Source organism: Populus nigra, chromosome 9 (genome assembly GCF_951802175.1).
Source record: "Populus nigra chromosome 9, ddPopNigr1.1, whole genome shotgun sequence".
Lineage (NCBI taxonomy): Eukaryota > Viridiplantae > Streptophyta > Magnoliopsida > Malpighiales > Salicaceae > Populus > Populus nigra.
Genome location: NC_084860.1, coordinates 16,276,808 through 16,298,112, shown reverse-complemented (window position 1 = coordinate 16,298,112; position 21,305 = coordinate 16,276,808). Strand labels below are relative to the sequence as shown.

At 34.4% G+C, this 21,305-nt stretch overlaps 2 protein-coding genes across 5 annotated transcripts; both read right to left on the bottom strand.

Annotated features, from left to right (window-relative positions):
* Positions 1-980: 980 nt before the first annotated feature.
* On the bottom strand, positions 981-5,638 carry LOC133703849 (trihelix transcription factor GTL1-like). Of its 2 annotated transcripts, none has more exons than XM_062128552.1 (3): positions 4,567-5,638; positions 2,171-3,878; positions 981-2,067 (listed from the first exon to the last, which is right to left on the bottom strand). In XM_062128552.1, exons 1-3 carry the CDS (start codon positions 4,968-4,970, stop codon positions 1,759-1,761), a joined length of 2,421 nt encoding a protein of 806 aa, XP_061984536.1. In that variant the 5' UTR covers positions 4,971-5,638; the 3' UTR covers positions 981-1,758. The 2 variants fall into 2 exon arrangements, with proteins under 2 accessions (XP_061984536.1, XP_061984537.1); XM_062128553.1 differs by having other exon boundaries at positions 1,933-2,063.
* Positions 5,639-11,189: 5,551 nt separating this feature from the next.
* LOC133703240 (uncharacterized) lies at positions 11,190-17,011 on the bottom strand. Of its 3 annotated transcripts, none has more exons than XR_009843851.1 (4): positions 15,898-17,011; positions 15,146-15,697; positions 14,654-15,042; positions 11,190-11,738 (listed from the first exon to the last, which is right to left on the bottom strand). XR_009843851.1 is itself a non-coding variant. In XM_062127700.1 (3 exons), exons 1-3 carry the CDS (start codon positions 16,846-16,848, stop codon positions 14,932-14,934), a joined length of 1,614 nt encoding a protein of 537 aa, XP_061983684.1. In that variant the 5' UTR covers positions 16,849-17,011; the 3' UTR covers positions 14,551-14,931. The 3 variants fall into 3 exon arrangements, 1 of the variants encoding a protein (XP_061983684.1); XR_009843850.1 differs by lacking the exon at positions 11,190-11,738 and adding an exon at positions 11,745-13,878; XM_062127700.1 differs by lacking the exon at positions 11,190-11,738 and having other exon boundaries at positions 14,551-15,042.
* Between the last annotated feature and the right edge of the window lie 4,294 nt (positions 17,012-21,305).

The window sequence follows — 21,305 nt, the reverse complement described above, 5'->3', positions numbered from 1 at the left end:
TAAAACTTTGCATAGATCCACAATAACATGTGCTTAATTTTTTATTAATTATAATGGGGCGATGATACTTGAATTCATAATCACTTGGTTAATAAAGTTATGCTACCATATTAAATAACTTTCTCAAGTTAGAACTTAATGTATTAAATAAGATTTCAGGACTCTCTAATAATTTATATATCAATGCTTATAAAGAGAGCAATTGATGATGTGATGGAAAAAAGAGCATAAATATGTTATTAAAAGAAAGAAAGAAAGAAATAATTATAAAGGAAAGGAGCAAGTGGGGGGGGGGGTGTTGGTGATCATGGGAGGGGAAAATAGCAAAGCACATGGGTGGGGAGAACATGCCATGCTTTGATGTAAGATTTCATGAGGTAAGTGGATTACAATAGCTAGAGGGGAAGAAAGGAATATAGAAACCCATTTTTGTTGCTAGTTGGCAAATATGAATGTGTGGTAAGTGGGGAATTATAGGAAAGCAATTTCTACATGGCTACCCACATTTGTTGCTGTTGCTCCTTGTCAAAAATCCACACCATGTCCCTTTTATAATATTGCTGCTTGGCTCTCAAGATATTTCTAATTTTTTCCCTTTTATTTTGAAGTTGAATACTATAATTTCTTTTTTCTTTTAATGATTATGGTGTCCTTCACTAGCTTTCATATACTTGAAATTAAATCTTTTTTAATCATATATATATATATATATATATATATATATATATGTCAAGTTTGTAAGTTAGAATGAGAAATATAATGAAGATTATATGTTCATCCTGAAACATAAAGAGCTGTAATGGAATTCGATCGTATAAGTGCTTTGTCCAACTCACTACTAAATGAATTAACTCCTTGAGAATATATAGTTAGGGTTAGTAAAAAAAATAATTTATCTTTTTCACAAATGTGTCATTAATTATGAATTAACTTAACACAAGAAATTAGAAGGGGATAATTATTGTATACAATCACTATAATGCGCTGAAGTTAAAGAATTAAAAATAAAATAAAGTTTGATTACATTATCAATAAAGATGAAGAAATCCTGGAAAACTATCCAAGAATGAATCTTCATAAAACTCAAGCTAAGCAAGAGAAAGAATGCAATATTGCTTATAAATAAAAGGCATTAATTAATTAACATGATCTGCTAGCTTCTCCTAAGGATTGTATATATGATCACAATTATCAGCATGCATGCTCTAATTAACTTGTACACGTTCTTTCTCTCGTCCCATATCTTCTTCTCTGGGCTGCTGCTGCTGCTGCTGCTGCTGTCTTCTGTCTGATCTCTTTGATGATGTTGACATGACTAAATGACTATGGTGTTGGTCCTAGGTAGTAAGCTAGGCTAGGCCAAAGCTTATTTTGGTCTTCCTTAATCAATCCTCCTGTTTTGTCTTGAACAAACAGGTGCTTTATTCAACAATCAACAAATCAATAAATTGAAAGAAAAAGTGGTACAAATAGTGGTGATGATTGCCATGCAAAATGACATCTCATCTTAACAAAGCTATTATGGTGGAAAAGGAGAAGGAAAAGGAGAAGGAAAAGGAAAGGAAAGGGACAGATAAGACACAGGATGAGAAAAGAATTTATGGGGGTGAAAGGAAATGGAATTAAAGGGAAGAAGTTTTATGGTTGTCAGGCTTTGAACTCAAATAGTTTTGTTAGATATCTTTTGTTTGATTTGAGCTTCTGCACACATAGGTACATATGGTACATTTTGAGGATACGAGGATATTGACAATGGTACTATTGAACCATGGCCAAAAAGGAGGGTGCCCCAGTCCCTCCTCCATTGGCGGCACTACTTGTGTTCTGCCTTTGGAACTCTATCTTGTATGCCATTTTCCTCTCCTCTTGTAACCCCTCCTCCTCCTCCTCTTCATCATCGTCGTCTCCCTCGTCTTCGTCGTCATATTCATCTTCATTTACGTTTTCACTGTCACCTTCCTCCATCTTATCATAGCCATCAACCATTAACTGTTGTTGCTGTTGCTGCTGCTGCTGTTGTTGTTGAGTCCCCTGCTGTTTCTTCAACTCCTTCACGATGTCTTCTGGCTTCAATATCAAAGAAAGGATCAATAGGCATCAAATAACTGAACATCGATTACTTCGTAACATTACATTTTTTTTTTCTTTTTTGAACAAAACTAAGGTTTACCTTCTTTGCTGCTCCTCCATTTCCTTCTCCGAGAATCCCAGGCAAACCTATATTGCTTGCTTGAACATCACCACCAGCCCCATTTTTATTTTGTGATTCTGTGCCTTGTGTCTGTTGCGGTGGCTGCTGCATTGGATGTGGCATTGGGTCCAATTGTAAGCTCTCTTGCTGCTGCTGCTGCTGTTCTTGTGGCCTACTTTGGCTGTCAAAGCCACTAGTAGAGGTGCTTCCACCACCACCACCACCACTTCCACCAAGAATCTTTTTCCTATAAAGGGCATCAAGCTCATGAAAATAAGGGCAAGTCTTGGCATCTTCTGGGCGATTTTTGTTACTTTCTTTTACTTTCTTGAAGTACTTGTTGATATTCTCCCATTTTTCTTTGCATCTTTTGGCACTTCTTTTATAGCCCATCCTTTGCATTCCTGTTGAAATTTCTTCCCAAAGTGGCCCCTTAGGCCCAGCTTCTTGGTATTTAGTTTCAAGCCCGCTTCTCAACTTAATAAGTGCAAGAACTTCTGGCTTTGGCCATCTTGATGACGCTGGCTCGCTCCCGCTACCGCCACCACTTCCAATTTCCTGTGGTATTATTTGTTGTTCCGGGACCGCCATTACTATATCTGAAGAAATGGGTAGTTGGTGTTGACGATGCCCTTGTTGGTGGTGGTGGTGCTGCTGTTGGGGGAGTGGTTGTGGCTGTTGTATATTTTGTTGTGGTGTTACTTGTGACTGTGGCATGGGTTGAAGTTGTTGTGGTGGTGGTGGTTGGGTTGAGACAGTGAACAATGGCGTTACTTGAACCGGTTGCGGTTCTGGTGGTGGTGGTGGTGGAGGTAGTGAAAATGGAGGAGCCATTGATACAGGCGTAGGCAAATGAATAGTTTGGCCTGTAATTTTCTGTAGAAAGGCAACAATAGCAGCATCTCGACTAGCAGAAATAGCCCGTTCTTGAGCCATAATCTCATGTTCACGACTCAATCTAGCCATCTCTTGCCTTTTCCAAGCTTCATCTCTTATCATCCTATCTTGCTCCCTCTTCTCAATCGCCTCCAAAAATCTCTGTTGCATCGCCTCTTGCTTCTGCATGAGCTGTTTCATTAGTCCCTCAAAAAACTCCATCATCCGATGAGTTTCTCCTTTAGCTGACGATAATGATGCCCTTTTACGTTTTCGACTCGTACCAGCAGCCGTAGCTGATGGTTGTCCTCCTAATAGCTCTTCATCCTCCTCCTCCTCGTCGTCAACGTCTTCAGAACTTGGAGAAGAAGAAGACCCATTCGACGAGAAGCTGATTCCAACATGGCCAGCACCTGCAGCAGCTGCGGCCACTGTTGCCCCCAAATCAGGAGGGAACATTGAGCCAATATTTGAAGCTGGTTGAAGTACCCGAGAAGAAGGTGGAGGGATTCTAACAGAAGACGAAATAGGCATAGGAATTCCAACAGAAACAGGAGCAACATCCAGACTGCTTGTTGTTGTAGTGAAAATCTGCTGAGGAGCAGCACCAGACATATTGATGACACTAGCAGAAGCACCGCCACTACCAGTAGTATTATGCAAAGCTTCAAGCTGGCTAAAAAACCTGTAGCTTTTGCCATCTTGACGACCGGCTCTGCCTTCCTTTGTTCTTTTATAATACTTGTGCACGTTCTCAAACTTTTCTTTACATTTCTTGGCATTTCTCTTGTATCCCATCTCTGCTAGCTTCCTGTTACATCATGCTTTCATATTTTATTACCACAAGAAGTATACTTTCCAATGATAAAAAACAAAAAATAAAAATCAAAGATTTCTAATGATACAATGATAAAAAATACATCTTTTTTTTTTAAAAAAATCTTACCTTGATTTAAATTTAATAAAGAAGAAGATGATGCTCTCTCTCACTCACTTTCATACCTTTAGGCCCACTGGCTTCTTCTCCACTTCCCATACCAACTATCTAATCCATTTAATAAGTGTAGAGAGAGAGAGAGAAAAAAAAAACAAAAACAAAGGAAAGAGAGTTGCTTGATTTAATAGTAAAAACAAATAATGAAAAATTACAAAAAATAAAAAATAAAAAAGAATCGATCTTGTTCATATCCCTCTTGGGATTTTCAATTTTTCTTCCATTGAAAATAGCAAGAAAAAGGAAAGAAAAAAAAAAGTGAAGGTAGTTATGCTTACATCCCAATTGGGTATATTTCATCCAATTTATTATTATTATTATTATTTATTAGAATTTTTGTTTTTTTAAAAATAGAGATGCCAATCTAGGTAGCTCGTGAGTCGTGATGGAAAGAGATAGAAGCCATGTGCTTGTGTTTACAGAGAAATGGAGATCTGAAGAGAATTATAGTAAAAAAAAAAAAAGGAAATGGAGAAAAGGGTTAATGTTGTTGATATTTGTCTACCTTGAAACATCCTCCCATAGAGGACCTTTTAAGGTGGCATCGCGAAAAGCAGCATCCATTTCAGACCTAATTTGCAAAAGGGCATGAGTTTCTTGCCTTGGCCACCTATTGCCACTAGCAATACCTCCTGTTCGATCTGCATCTTCTCCAGCAACAATATCTTCTTCTGCACCACCACTCCCTGAAAGTCTCATAAATTCATCTAAATTCATAACCCCACTTGTTGTGGCAGCTGTGGCAGGAGGTCTGCTGCTAATGGGCGATGCTTCTTCTACTACTTGCTGCTGCATGTGGGTTGCTAGTGCAGCAGATGTAGGAGTTGTTATAGGTACATCACCTTCCTGTTGGTGTGGCACTCCATATTGTGACTGTGATGACCCTCTTTCTCCACCTCCTTGTTGCATCTCTGAACTTGACTCTCTCTCTCTCCCCCCACTCACTTAATTTTCCTTGATATTAAATTTGCGATTCTTGAAGCTGAGGATCTCTCTTCATCTATGATGATAATTCAGCCCGTAAATGATTTCTTGATCCCTTTGTCCCCTCCCTCGCAAGAGGATTAAGGGGAAATGAGAAGAATTCAAGAGATAATAAGAGAATTGGGAGAGCAACAAAGAGAGAGAGAGAGAGAGAGAGAGGGTAAGGGAAGTTCTGGTGATGCTTAAAAAGAAAAGAAAAGAAAAGGAGAGAGAGGGAGGGGGGGAGGGAGAGAGTAGACAACTGGAAAAGATAAAATAAAAGCCAAGAAAGAAAGAATTCCTATGAGTCAGTGCTAGCTGCTGCTGCCCTCTTCTTCAGATTTGATTTATTATTTTTTAAACCCTTTTTTCTTGTTTTTAATTCAACAAAACCAGGAATAAAAAGAAAAACTAGAAGAAGGGCATCATCATCATCATCATCAGCTGCACTACACTCTGCCAAAAGATGAGGCTAGGTAGAGAGAGAAAGAGAGATGAATGGAGATGACAAATTATGAGGATGTTGATGATTAAGAGAGAGAGAGAGAGAGAGAGAGAGAGAGAGCTGTGTGAAATGATAAAACAAATGAGATGCTGTGTTGTCAGTTCTCTTCTCTCTCCCTTTGCCGCTAATAATTGTTTATGACCCCTTTTTATTACCATCATTATTTCTATTTATTCAATATAATAATAAAAATTATTAATTTGGAATTAATCACCAAGATAAATGCATTTCTACAGCGTAATTCCTTACTTATTTTCCTTGAAATGCATGTGATATTTTCTACAGGTAATCAACATATTTTCTATTTTTAATACTTTTTTTTTGGGTGGTGGGATTTAATTTTTTTTATTAGCAACATTTTATTCATCGTCATTTCTATTTATTCAATATAATAAATATTTTATCCAATATATATCATACTTTTTGGTGATGAAATGAGTCAACAAGTTTAATGGATTTTTATAGGGTGATTTTTATTTTTTATTTTTAATGTATATAGATTTATTACAATAGTGAGATGACTCAACGTATATATTTTCTATTTTTTTTTTTTTTACTATGATGGAGTTATTTCTGGGGGTTCATTTTGATTAAAATCTCATTAATTATGTACTTGTTTTGCAGGTTTACTGACAAATATTTTTTTCCCATAAATTCTGACAAAAACTTTAAAAACATTTTCCATGCCAATATAATGATAAATAAATTAAAATTAAAATTAAAATAAATTATTTTAATATCAATATTTTAAGAAATAATACATTAACATGAAGTAAGATTTACACCTTTAAATATTTTTAAAGCATAGTTATAAGATCCAGCACAAGAGTTGAATCAATTAAAAATATAATTATAGGTTATGTATAAAAAGTTAAATTAAGTTATAATTATTATTTTTTTTAATTATTGAAACTATATTATTTTATTTTTTCTCAACAAAACTTGAGATGATATTGTTTTGATTAGAAAAGATTGGTTTAAAAGCAAATTTGACTCGAGATAGATTTTAAATTGACATGTTGCTGGATCGGCGTGTCGGGAGTTTGATAGTCTATATTAATTGATGGTAAATCCAAGAATAATACCCATCACCATAAAAACAAAAAGGAAGAAGAAGGAGGAGGAGGAGGAGGAGGAGGAGGAGTATACATCAAAAAGATTAAATGAATTTGAATAGCATAACTAATTGGAAGTAGTTGCAGAAGAGAGAGCAATGGCTGGCTCAGGTGGGGGAGGAGGATGAAAAGGAAAGCTCAAAGGGATCAGCAGCACACAATCAGTCACCCACAAGTACACACACACACATCACCTCATCCCTGAAATTAAAATTCTCTGCAAACCATCTTCGTCTTCGTCTCCAATGATATTCTGCATCTAACCTACCATTTTCCACTGCCATTGACATGGCCATGTTCGATTGGGACTTTTGCTTTAACTTTATTGAAATCGGCAACACTAGATTCTCCTTACCCTACACAGAGCCATACCATATATATTCTTTTGATTTTTCCTCCTTTTTTTTTTTCTTTTTTTCAATTCAATTTATCATTTCTTTTCCATTTTTAATGTTTTTTCTTCGCAAGATTTGAGCTGGACAAAGGTGGAACCGTGAGAATCAGAATATGTACGCTCCCACTTAACCATGGTTCAGTGTTAACCCAACCACACATCAGGCTAAAACGGCTGTTCATTAGTTCGATGTTAAATAGCCGTTTGTTCTTGTTTTGTAATAACTACAAAATGAAAAATAATTGCTAGGATATTATGCACACCGGATCAATCATTACGAGATACTACATCGTTTCGATGTTGAGTGTGTGTGTGTGTGTAGCATCTAATCAGTAATTATTTGAGAATAATTGTGTGTTTTAATTTCCTCCCAGCTTGAGAACTATATATATTGGTATATTCGCCATTAATTATAATTGTTTTTTATGTTGACAAATCTACTCGTTGTGTTTCTATGAATATCTAATTTCTTAATACTATTTAAGATGTTAATTATTAAGGTTAATACTATTAATTATAAGATTTTATGCCTTGATATATAGTTAAAGTAATTTTAAAAAAAATAAATAAATTAGTGGATCATAGGTTTCTTAAGATGTTAATTCATAGGTTTTGAATTCAATATTATTAATTCAAACTATATTCTTCTAAAATCCATGAATATATATATATATATATATATATATATTCTCAAATATCAATCATCTCGAACGGTTTTAAGAACACAACTCCACATTAATTAGTGGATCAGGAAACCAAAAATTCAAATTCAATAATTTATTTTGTTTTTTGTAGTGAAATAGTACAAAGCATGAGAGACGCTCCAGAATAACACATGGAAGATGGCTTTATATTGTTTGGGATTGCGATATAAATTAGTTTTTAGAGTATTTTTTGCTTGAAAATATATTAAAATAATAATTTTTTGATTCTATAAAATTTATTGATGACATCAGCCCATCAAAATGATAAATAAATATTAAAAAAACTTAATTTAAAAACTTAATTTTTTTCGAAAAACAAACGAGAAGCAAAAAGAAGGGAAGAAAAGTATTTATGGCCCGGTCCCACGTGACCCATTTTAATAAGTTCCATGTGATTGGGTCCGTGGGTTAATGGGTGTGGTTAATTGCTCCCCTGTAGCGCCCATCATGACCACATTTTTTTAAGACCATGACATTCACCACGTACACATTTCTTGACAGCACATTAATGGTGTCCATGTTCCTTCCTCTTTTTTATTTATTATTTTCCACCTTTTTGATCTTTAAGTATACTCTATGCTTCTTCCAAACTGTTTCATTAAAATCCCTAATCATACCCACATGACATTAGGCTGTTTAAATTAGGGTTCTAAAAGAGACTATACAACATGATAAGCATTACTTAATCCAGAGCTTACTCCCCTCATCATTTGTGGACTCCACTTGGAAACCTCTATCGTAATAAATAATAATCAATAGCTACGGGGCATCTTGTGTCCTTTATACCATAAAAATTGCTTGCGTATTCGAGCGAGCTTTCTGTCTATGGAATCACGATGTAATTTATTTTTTATTTTAAAAATATAATGAAATAATATTTTTTTAAAAATTATTTTTGATACTAGCACATTAAAACGATATGAAAACATCAAAAAACTGATTTGAAGTGAAAGAAAATAAAAAGTTTCAAATCCTTTTAAAAACGCTTTTAAAATGAAAAAAACAAGCGGACTCTTAGTGAGTGTTTGATATTGTGGTGTAAAATGCTTTTCAAAAATATTTTTTTTTATTTTTAGTATCAGGACATCAAAATCATACAAAAACACTAAAAAAACATCAATTTGATAATTTTTTCAAAGCAAATGTATTTTTAAAACTTGCTCGTACTCAATTGTAAACATAGTATATATATATATATATATCAAACATGCACTTAGTTTGATATATCAAATACATAGAATGTTTATTAAAAATAAGGTCTATATTTCAAGAGAAATTAATCTTTAATTATTCAATCAATTTATTAAGTCAATCAAGTTTAATTTGTTTGGTAAATAATTAAGATTAAAGACGAATCCAACTCGAGTTCATTTTGAATGATTTAGTTTTCTTTAATTACGTCTAACTTCAAACTCAGAAAAAAAAATGATAGTGAATACACTAATTAATCCCAGCAGTGATTTGAATGCTTGACCTTGATCCTATAAACGAAGATGTTGTGGATCAGCATTCAACCAACTAGGCTAATTAAGAGATTAATTGGTAATGTATCGGTATTAAGCACATCACTAATTAATACACACATGAAATGAAAAGTGATTAATGGACTCTTCAATAAAATAATAAACAGAACATTAATCACACTATTATTAAAAAATTATATAATTAGAGCATTAATTACTCTAGGAAGGAATCAAAATCTATCATAATTAATCTTGGTTTCACCTAAAAATCTTCAACGGACCAAGAAGATGTCAAATAAATAAATAAATAAATAAATCTTGGATGAAATAAGGAAAAGGAAGGGAGGGAGAGACAAGAACAGATTGGAACAGCTGTCAGAAGGGCCCCATTTTTGTGAGGTGTAAGAACGTGCGTGGCGTTTCTCCTGGTTTTGTGAAACCTTCCCAACTGCCACCCACACCACTCCCGCCCTCCCCTCCCCTCCCCATCATGTTAATTGCCCTAATGGGTGCGCACATGCCCCTTGCTTCCCTTGTTATTTTCATCCACCTCCTCCCCCTCTCCAGTTTCTTGCTAGTTATAATTAAAACTCGGGTTACACGAGTTAATTCAAAATAAAATTCGTTTCAAGACTTTCTTTTTTCTTAAAAAAAAAGAGAGCTGTGATCATGTTGTTTGAACCGGTCATAATCTGATTGACTAAATTTATTTATTTTATTTTAAAAAAATTAAATTAAATCAATCAATCAGGTTTGACCAGGTCAACTCTTAATATAGTTCGATATCAAATCTAGCATAAGCTATGTTTTGGAATGATAGTTAACCGAGTTAACCTATCAAGTGAAAAGTTTCGATAAAGATAAGAAGATGTTTAAAACAAAATCCAAAAAGTTTTGAGTTTATTTTGAATATTAAAAAAAAAAGATGATAGAACTTGGCCTCAATTTATAAAAATAAATAAATAAAAGGAGGAGATATGATCTCCTCTAACTTCATTTGACGAAGAGTCTAACAAAAACAAAGAAGGGTTACGTCCTATAATTTACAATCAAATCATCGAAAGAACAGAGACAAAAGCTGTAAAACACCAAAATAAAAATAATGCAAATTACTGCCATGTTCATCACCTTTTATATACAATCACTACTGTAACAATCCTTGTATTTATCGACTATTGAGGGCTTAATCCACTCCAGCTCACCATCCATTATTTTCCTAATTAATTAATTAATTAATTGGCGTATTTTAAAATTTATGAACCTCATAAATTACTCTTTATTTAGGTGATTAATCTTCCTCCTAATTAATTATTTGCACATGAACATGCACTGCGTTTGATATATATATATATATATATATATATATATATATATATATATCCTTAATACTTTGCTTGAAAGCAAATATATATAAAAAAAAGGAGGATTTTTTTATGGTTTTAAAAATTAGTTGAATTTTTGAAGAGTGAAATGCAAGTTTTATACAATTAAATATACGTTTAGCTTTCACTTTAAAAAGCATAAGAAATTAATAAACAACATTTAATAATGAGATGAAAGACTTAAATATATTAAGATTAACTAACATCAGTCTTTTCAGTTTTATAAATATCAATTAACTAATGTTTAATTACACAAGTTAATAACCTTAAATATGTTCAAATTGACTAACCTTAATTATTTTATTTTAATTAGCTCCTAGCCTGCATGGATCTTAACTGAATTATTTAGAATTCTATTTACTTTAAACAAATATTTTAAATTAAATGGTGACTTTAAATTTAATTTACGCCATGAATGTATCTTACTCAAGTTTATTAATCTCACAACACAACACACACACACACACACTCAAAACACCAAACAAGCCAGCGAAACACACTCTCCGACCAAATGTGAGCAAAACATTAGAGCCAACACACAGACAAAACACTGCAAATAGATTTGACATGAGATGGAGCTTGCTATTGTCATCACCATAATCTTGCAAAACAGCGCACATATTCCATGCATTTGGAGTCCAAAATGCACCACGAATGAACATTATTATGGTATGAGCAGAATCCTAATTCAGTGTTTTGAGGTTATGGTTTAGCCCTCACTCACACATAGTGAAAAACAACAATCCCAACGCTTCCTTGTTAAAGTGACCAACCATGTAATAACCTTAACGTGTTTGTTTATGAGGTGTGCCGCGTGCGGCGCCTTACAGAAAACATGAATTTCATGCCCTTTTCAAGAGGTGCGCAAACAAATTAGTCCCAGCTCGAAATCCAAAGTTGTCCTCCGCCACATGACCCTGCCCACCTCTTCTTTTTTCCGGTATCTATCAATGAACTCAGAAGCATGTGTTCAAGTTAAATCCCAACTGATCTGCTCTGACAAGTATAAACGCTTCTCAAGGACGTAACTACCACCATTCCTTTCATCCAACACTCCATAACCCCAGGTAATCAACCTGACCGATCTCGGGCTAACATTAGTCCTTATGGGATCTCCGAATAGAAATCTCAAATCTATACTGTTGAGCTCCCTAGTGACAAAAAACAAGAAGAAATCAACCTTAATTAACTCAAAACACATGATTAGAAAGGGGAAAAGAGAACAAATGGAAAACATGCTTATGAATTTGCAGAGGTGTGGAAATTATAGGATGAAAATGAAAAAAATAGGATAAATGTGTGTCCTAAGCCAAATCCCATGAAGTTCAGAAGAGGTCACTGTCAATTGAAGTGATTTATTAACGACTCCTAAAGCATCCTTAATTGTCCACTTTATTTAGGCCGCAGTTCCCACTAGAACTAAAATGACTTGCACCCACCAGAATGAACAAGTTGCACTTCTGGCACTTAATGCTTTACCGTGACATCAAACTGCATCTGGCCCTTCAAAAGTCACTATGAACCCTTGGCTTTACTCACTAATGCAATGGATGTACAGTGTATCCACTAGTTCATTCTCAACTTCCAACTTCAAATGCAGCTGACCTCCCACTTTTTGAGAGGTTCTCAGCTACAAATTCCACCTCTGATTTGCTAGACCACATGCAATCTTGAAGTAATACCATAGTAAGTAGACCATATCAGTCGATGCACAAAGATTAAAGCACTAAAATGTAAAGCTATTAAAAATCATTGCAGATGTCTGACAACATGCTATGATTTATGTGCAATTCCCGTCTCAAGACAGGTATATTAACATGGAGTGAACTGCAAGGAAGAAAGAAAAAATTAAGCTGCGAGTTAACCAATGAACCAAAATTACGACAACTCTCATGCGAAAACCATTATGCTGGGCTGCGTGGAAGAAAAGATGGAAATTCTAGTTCAGAAAAGAAAGAATATGACTGTAAAGGCCTCTTGAAACACAGCTACACAAAGAATCTCGCCTTAGTTGCCTATTCCTCTCAAGAAGAATATGACTGGTAAAGGCAAATGATCAAATCAACTACCAGCGGTGTATACAAACAGCCCTTCACTGAGAGATTAGTAAAGTTAAACCATCTAGAGAATTTATTAAAGAAGTAAGAAAACCACATCGACACCCTCAATGGGAAGAGAAAAAAGGCTCCATTAAGATGCTAGTTTAATTAAGAGTGACAGGTCACATAAAGAACGAATCAAAACAAGACATTGGCTGTTCATTTTTGCATGGACCCATTGAACTGTGTCTGTTTTGATGCCCTCCTAGATTCTTGCTCAAACAATCAAATCTAATAGATGCCCATTTATCCCATTCGTTACAATGAAGATAGGTTGGAGAGACTCATTAATGCTAGTCAAAACATATTTCCTTAAAAAAGTACATTTTAACTAGCAACTCATCGATTATTAAAGAACAAAGATTCATGACTAAGAGAATGAGACACGGTCATCACCAGACAAAGAAGGCTTTAAGAACAGTACAGGACATGATCACCAGCAAAAATCACAAAATGCTGGTGACAAATCACCAAAATGTTCTTCTATCACACTCACAAAATCTGCACCCCTAACCTTCCAAGTTCCAAGGGTACGAAAGAAAGCACAATACAAATTTGGAGTGTGAGAATTTAGAATAACGAACTTCATAAGGTCGTAATTGGACTAACAAGGTCCTTGCCAATATATACTCGAGCCATAATAGAGAAGTTGCTATCAAACAGACATGGTGAACTAATTGAATGATCTAGCTCTTGTGAGCATAACAAGAGTTGATAACAAACCAATGAACTCCAAGTCGTTGTAGGTCTACAACAGGAGAAAAAAACTGCACCGGAGGGCGAAGAGAGACATTTTATTAAAATACAAACTTAAACACAACTCAATTCAACAGCATTGAATTGCTGGCATGACTCCCCGAAGCCTTATCTGACACTACAACATGCCTTTTGACACATTTTTTCTTTTTCTAAGGCTCCCTTGTAATTTTAACACTTTCTCCAGTCTTTCTGGGCATATACTTTCCTATTTGTTGGGCATATTGTTCCCACGGAATGCATCTCTAGCTAGAATATGTGTCAATGACCCGAAATCTGGTTGGCAGACCTCCCACACTTTAGCTTCTTCCATGCTATCTAGCTTCTGATAGCACGGTTGGTTTTGTCCTTCTTTCCTCAGTTTGTTTCTTTCATTCCTTTAATATGTGCATGGATGTCTCATGCGCATGTATGTGTGTTAATGCTAGTTTTGTTACTGAAATGAAAAATAACCATCAGTCTGAAATGAAGCCTTTCTGTTTAAGCAGTGAAGGTACACAAATTGGAGACAAGATGCAAGTTGAGTTGTGCTATGATGCACGCCTATGAATCCATATTATAATGGCCTCATAAATTGCATGGAGTTGAGGTAAGACTCATGGAGTACATAAACAAATCCTTCAAACTTACTAGTATCAGAAACTGGGAAGTCAAATGTAATATATTCATAGAATTAGATCATAGCAAGTATCATACAGGTGGAATAAATACAGAAAATATGCACTAATGAGCACTGAAAGTACACAAATGAGATATGAGAATGTAAGATGATGTGCTCAACAAGTTGCACTTGGATCCCACCTATCAACAGCAAAGCAGAACCGTATTGTAAGACAACTGCATTCTAATTAGAACAGAATCTCAAACAAATGCTCTCTCTCCCCAACACACACACACACATGAAAATCCTAACAAGGGCTTTCCCTATCAAGTGAAAAGGACATATCAAACTAACACCAAATAATTGGGATGATATTTAACTGAACATCCACTAGGATGAGTGAGTGGCACAATGAAGGTCTAATTGCTCAAACAATAGAGTTCCAGAGAGAGTTGAAGGTGCAAGAGAAAATATTACTAGAATTGACATAAAACACACACTTAAAAATAGAAGGAATGAATCGCGGCATTTTCATTAGCAAACTAACTAAAACTGTCTCTCACATCATTAGCAATGTCTATATGTTAGATACAGACTTGAAATTATTTACCTTCTGAAGAAAAAGGAAGGCAAAGAATGCAGTCCACGAAGTGAAAGTTTGCAATCTCATCTTAAACTCAACTGTGTACAAAAAGGAACTATCATATCTGCAATTTGTTAGCATGGCTTTCAAAATGCCAGATTACAGTCAGTAAACTGCTGTTGCAAGAAGGAAGCAATGATGCTGAACAACATAAAGCACAAGTTGGAGAAGGGCCTTCTTCAAGCAAAAAATATATCCACAGCATTACTAGCGAGTATACCAAGTGCTCCCATTCAACCCATATTTCACACAGAATCAGCAAAAGAACCACAAGATCCTTTCTCACACTGTCCAACTGATATTGTAAGGAGTTCATCACTTGCTTGATTCAGTTTGCAACACAGGCGACGTGGTGACTGTCCAAATATATATTTGAAATGTCAGCTTTTAGCTTGAAAGGAAAGTCTGAAAATTACAGTAGACTCAGAGTAGACAGTAAAAAGAATACAAGGAACTCACCAAATGCCAGTTCTTCTTCAGAGGATACCCCAACACCTGAATACTCTCCACGTAAGGCAAAGGAGCAGAACGAGTAAAGCAGAAAAAACTTCTTTTCAAATCATCTTTCATTCTTGCCTGCACATATGTACCCAAAGTAGTGTTGCCTTGTCTTTCCACGTCTTCTAAGAAGAAGAGGACCGGCCTCTTACAAACAGATTTGGAAGGATCCCTGGTATCCAAATCAAACTCATTCCGACTATGAATCTTGTTCCAAGCAGAGTAAGTCATTTCTGAGCGTTCAAGCACCCGGGGAGGAACAATGCCCGGGAACACTTGAATAGTGTAACCAAGCGAGACGGAAAAGGATAGGCGGCGTGCACGGTCATAACAGATCGATCGCTGCAAGAAACTCATAGGGTCAACCTTCATGGCCTTTGTGAATAGTTTCAAATTATCCAGTGAACTCAACCCAGGGTAAAAAGGATCCACAGCTTCAACATGATGAATCGATACAAAGGGTGCAACCGGATGCGCAGATAGCAGACCATGAGCACTACCCCTAATATCCCACTGCCATAACAAAACCAACCACAATTCAAATTCAACAAGTCAAGACAACCCTCTAAATTTTGTGGTCAACATTTAATTCATCAAGTTGACTTCGATAAAAAAAATCACAAACTTCTCAGCAGCACAAGTCATAATTACTAACAAAATGCAAGTTGTCTAAACAATTAGAAAATAATTAACAGCTGATTGGATAAACAAACCTGGTGAAACCCAAGCTCTCTTGACAATGGAACACCGAGCTCCGAAATACAAGCGTGGAGCCTATCATCACTTCCATATAACTTATGATATCTCTCAAGACAATCATCAAGAACACTATAAAGCGCCTCGGCGAGAGGATAACTTATAGCAATCCCCCCACCTCCATAAGCCATATTATGACTAAAATAAGTATTCGCAGAGTGACTCTCCGAAGAGCCACCAACATAAACCATTTCATTATAATCGTACTTACTTAACACATTAACCAAATTATCCACATTAAAAATAGTATCATCATCGCCTAAAACAAACCACCTTACATCAGACAAACCTAGTCGAAAAGTCTCCAACACAATGCGTCCAATCCGAAGCCCAGAAGGATGTCCGGTCGGGTTCGTGTACCGAAACCGAGAAGTATCCTCCGAAATCATAATCACAGGCAATGATTCATCCCATTCTTTATCATCCACTTTCTCCTCTAACCAAACATGACCCCTCATTGAATTCTTTCTCCACCAAAGCCTTATAAACTCTCTCCTTCTCTTCCATAACTGAGAGGATCCTGCAATGCCGAAAACTATATGATTCAACGTCAATCCTGCTTCAACCTTCCGTCTCTCCGCCTCGGACAGGCTCCTGTTTCTGCCCAATTGAAGAGACGGGGCGGTGGAGAAACTCGAAATTCCGTCAACTTTCCCGTTTTGATTTGGCTTCTGACTTCGTGGCTTCCATGTGAGAGTATGAGGACTGCCTTCCCAATTCTTAAACCTATGCCAACACCGAGCAGTAGTGCCAGAAAATACAAGAGACAGCCAGGCTGTGGTGGAAATCACGAGTGCAGCCACCACAACGACGGCGGTGCCAGTCCGACTCTGACGCCATCTACGGTTGCGGTTGCGGGTGCGGGAGAGTGAGAGCGGCGAGCGGCAGGGAGGAGAGGAAAAGTCCATTATGAGCTCCGATTTTCTGTTGTTTGGGTGGGAAGAATCGTTTCCGTCTCATAAGAAAACGGAAAAAGGTCGTGTTGTTTACGGTGAAGATTTATTACAATTCAGTTTGGTTTATGTTGATCTTGTTGTTCGGAGGGATTAAGGATGGGTTTTAGGATTATAATTTTCATATTTCAAAAATATTTCTGATAAAATTTATTTATTTATTTATTTCAAATTATTTATTTATTCTTTAATATAATTTTAATACGGTGGAATTAAAAATAAATTTTAAAAAATAAAAAAAATATTATAATATATTTTTAATTGAAAAACACTTTAAAAATATAATAATACAATATAAAACATCTTTTAAACAAAGTAGAATGAGTGAGCAATGATTTTATTTTATTTAAAAAAGTTTTGAAAAAAAAAGGGGGGATTGATTTGTTGATTTTGAAAATTGAAAGGGAAAGGGAATCTATTTTTTATTTTATAATTTTCTGTGGAATCTTTTTGGAACCGGCCGGTGTGCTTGTTGGGTCGTAGCCCGGAGGAATTTCAAACGTGTGGAGGTTCGAACGGGATTTTGCTTTTGAAATTGGTCTCTTTTGATGACATGTCAATTTCTTAACCTTTTCATTTTTGTTTGTCAATGTAATGATTTTTCTAGGAATATTTTTTATATATATATTTTTAGATTAATTTTTAGCGTATAATCTCTTCATGACAAAAAAAGAATAAAAAAGCATGACAAAAAAGCATCTTTTTAAGAAAAACATGTCCTCATTGTTTTATTCTCATGGGAAAAAAAAAAAAACTTAAGGCAGCGCTTAATTGGGTAACACTTGATAGACGAGGGACTCAATTGGGTTTTATTTTATTTTGGGACCTAGTTGATGATTTTGTGATTGTCTGGGGATAAATATGTCCTTTCCCTTTTATTTTGTAATTGAGAGATAAAATACCCAATCCCATGCAAGATGCGTATACTTAAGATATTCAGAACCAAAATTGTTAAATTTGTTTCAGTCTGAATTGGATGAGTTAACTCAATTTATTTAAAATAATATTATATTAAATTTATTTTAAATTAAACTAAGTTATGACTAGCTAGATTACTCGGGTACATTTGAGTAAATTAACTTTTATATTTTTTATTATAAAACCTGAACTAAATCAGGTTTTAGTATATGATACATTGAGATGGGTTGATAACACTTATCAAAAGGTGTCTAATACCTAATACATATTGTTTACTGTCACTATCCTTGTCGTTGAATGTTAAAATTAAGCTTATTATAAATGTTTTTTTAATTTTATTTTCCTCGACTTTCATGTTATCATATTTAATTCAAGAATGAAAAGATATTATATGAAAATGTATGTCATGATTTTTTCAAGTACAAGGATAGATAGCATGTTTGGCTAGAAATAACACACACACACACATATATATAGAGAGAGAGAGAGATGGTTTGGTTATAAGCTCAGTTTAAATATTCATGAATTTGGCTAGTTATTATATTCAACATATTTAACTTTGATCATAAACTGAACCCAAGTCACCATAGATCTGATAAATTATCAGATTCAATATACTTGAGTTCAACCATGAATTGATCCCAAGACACCATGAATTTATCACTTTATCAGATTCAATATACTTGAGTTTAGTCATGAGCTAAGGTCCAAGGCATTGTGGGTTTAACAATATATCAAATTCAATATACTTTAATACAACTGTAAGTTGAGCTCAAGACACAATAAGTTGAATGAACTGTCAAATTTATTTCCTCTAGGTGTGGCTACACGCCAAACCCAATTGTCTTAAAGATCCATGTTAGGACAATAGAGTTCAGTTCTATCTTAAGATTATTAACATGATCTAATATTCATGTAAGAAATAATCATATTCCTACATTTATAAATGTATAAAAGATTTTTCAATGACTTAATATATTTTGATATCATTAATTATGACTTTTCATTCCTTCTATTCTATCAAGAAACAAGATTTGAATATCATCTAAATTATTTAGATAAATAGGTTACAACTTTCTATTCTCCAAGTTTATGAGGATTTAAAACACAAAAACAAGAACAAAATCTTAATAAAATGACCGTTGAGACTGATCGGGTATATGTTGATCAATTTGTCACCGAGTCGAACTTTTACATTTACTCTTGTGAGGCATACTCTGTCTTGGTCACTACCGGTAAAGATCCTCACAGGAACTGTGGGATTAGCATAAATATGATTGCTCGAAAGCCAGGGACTCCGAATGGATTTGCCATTCTAATTTACGAATTTAATCCCCTTGATGCTCAGCCTCTACCATAGCCACCGCCTGGCCCTCTCTGGAAAGATACAAACTCACAAAGAAAACAAAAACAAAACAAAAAAAAACATTGAGAGACAAATTTGTTTTAGAGTTGGTTGTTTAGGGTTCTTTCTCTTGGTTTGATCGGTGCTTGTCCTCTATCTAGTTTCTTCGGATTGTAGAATCTATCAAAATATTCATGCTTAATCAATGTTTTCTGTTCTAATTGATTTTTTATAATAATAATAATAATAATAATAATAATAATAATAATAATAATAATTGTGTCTTGTTTTGGCACACGGGAAGACAATAAAATCCTAGCAACTCGGTAGGGATTACCAGTCACACTCAAAAGCATTAGGAACTCATTTTAATGAGAGATTGTTTATTGACATGGGGACAAAATTAAAATAAGATGGGAATATATGTGGGCTTGGAACTTCTTCAGACTAAAACAATAAATAAATAAATAAAAATTCATTAATTAATAGTTGCCTAGGATTCGTTAAGAGATAGATCATGACATGCCTGCAATTTTGACAAATAAATTACTCTATCTCATGATGCTCTTACCAGGAATGTGTCAAGGCAATGTTTGAAACTTTTTTTTTTCCTGACAAAATCTGCATTATAATAGTATAATGATTGCTCCATGGCCATTGTTAAGCTTCTTGCATGAAAGTCAAACCAGCATGAAAGAGGCTAAAGAACAGTGTAAATTATTGGGAATTCGCTAGCCCTTCTGCCCTTTTCTTACTTTTCCTCAGGTGAAATCATTAGGTTTGATTCATCATCTATAAATCTTCTGTTATGATGATAATCCCAACAAATTATAGTTCAATTGGTATTAATCATGCATTCACAGAATTTCTTGTTCATATTAAAAAATTCATGATTATACGTCCACAGGATAATTCATTGTGATATCTATAAGATTTTCTAGAGCACGGTGATGTTCAGCATTTCTCACCAATTTTATATATCACCGCCCTTGCTCGTGAACTGATGCTGCAAGATCACAGAGTTTAAATCTGCAGATAGTTTATTGTGTTAGGGAAAGAAATTGTGTTTCAAAGAATTGCTGTGAAGGGATGCAAACCATGATCACCGATCATCATCAACATTATTTAATTGCAACCATTAATTCACCATGTTATATATAGAATTTATTTTTTTACTGATTCTTCCTCCGAATTACCACCACCTTTTCTCATCTCTAATTCAGAAGTTAAGAAGAATAATCATGTTTAAATTGCAGGTTTGAAATCAACAGCCTGCAAAGCACTGGTTAAATTCACCATGTCAAGATCAATAACACGGGCATGTATAATTGTTGATGATGTTAAATTCTCTTGAGTTATAATTGATTACCTTCTTGAAATGAAAGCATGGCCAGCCATGAATAAAAAGCACAAGGGTTTGAAGAAAGTGAGAAGAACTAGCTAGCTAGCCAGCCAGCAACCTAAATTTGACTTGCCAGATTTTTTATATATTTTTAAATTTCAAATCATTAGATATAAAGAATCAAGCTTTTTTGTTTTCTTTCTTCTTTAATTATTGGTAATTCCGTGTTGCTGTTAGCACGTCACCATCTTCCTTAATTTCCCATGCCTTTCCGGATTCAATAAAAAGGGAAGACAATGAGATAAAATCCCATGCTATCATTAATTCATGCATGGTTAATTTCTTGTGTTCAAATAGAAAATTAATTTCATCTTTTAAATTAATAAATTATATTTAGAATGTGAATTTTAATAAGTGTTATGATATTTTGTATAAAAAATAATTATTAGGTGAACTTAATCCTCCACCCTCTAAGATTATAGTCGACCAATGAATAAAACTTTATTAAATTAATAAATTATATTTAGAATTTTATGAAATTTAATAGTATAATCTTAATTAAAAAATAAAAAAAATACAGTGAATCAATCATAAAATTAATAACTTGGATAAATTCCATGATATGTAAAACATTTATTGGTTTGATCTATTGTCTTAGAGGATGAACTAGATTAATTTAATAATTTTTTTATTTTATAAAAATAACAACTTCAATTATTATTTTAGAATCAAACTTTTTTTTGCATTTTTTTCTCAGAATAATTTTTTCCCAATTCATTACCTTCTTTTTTTCCTATAAGATTTTTA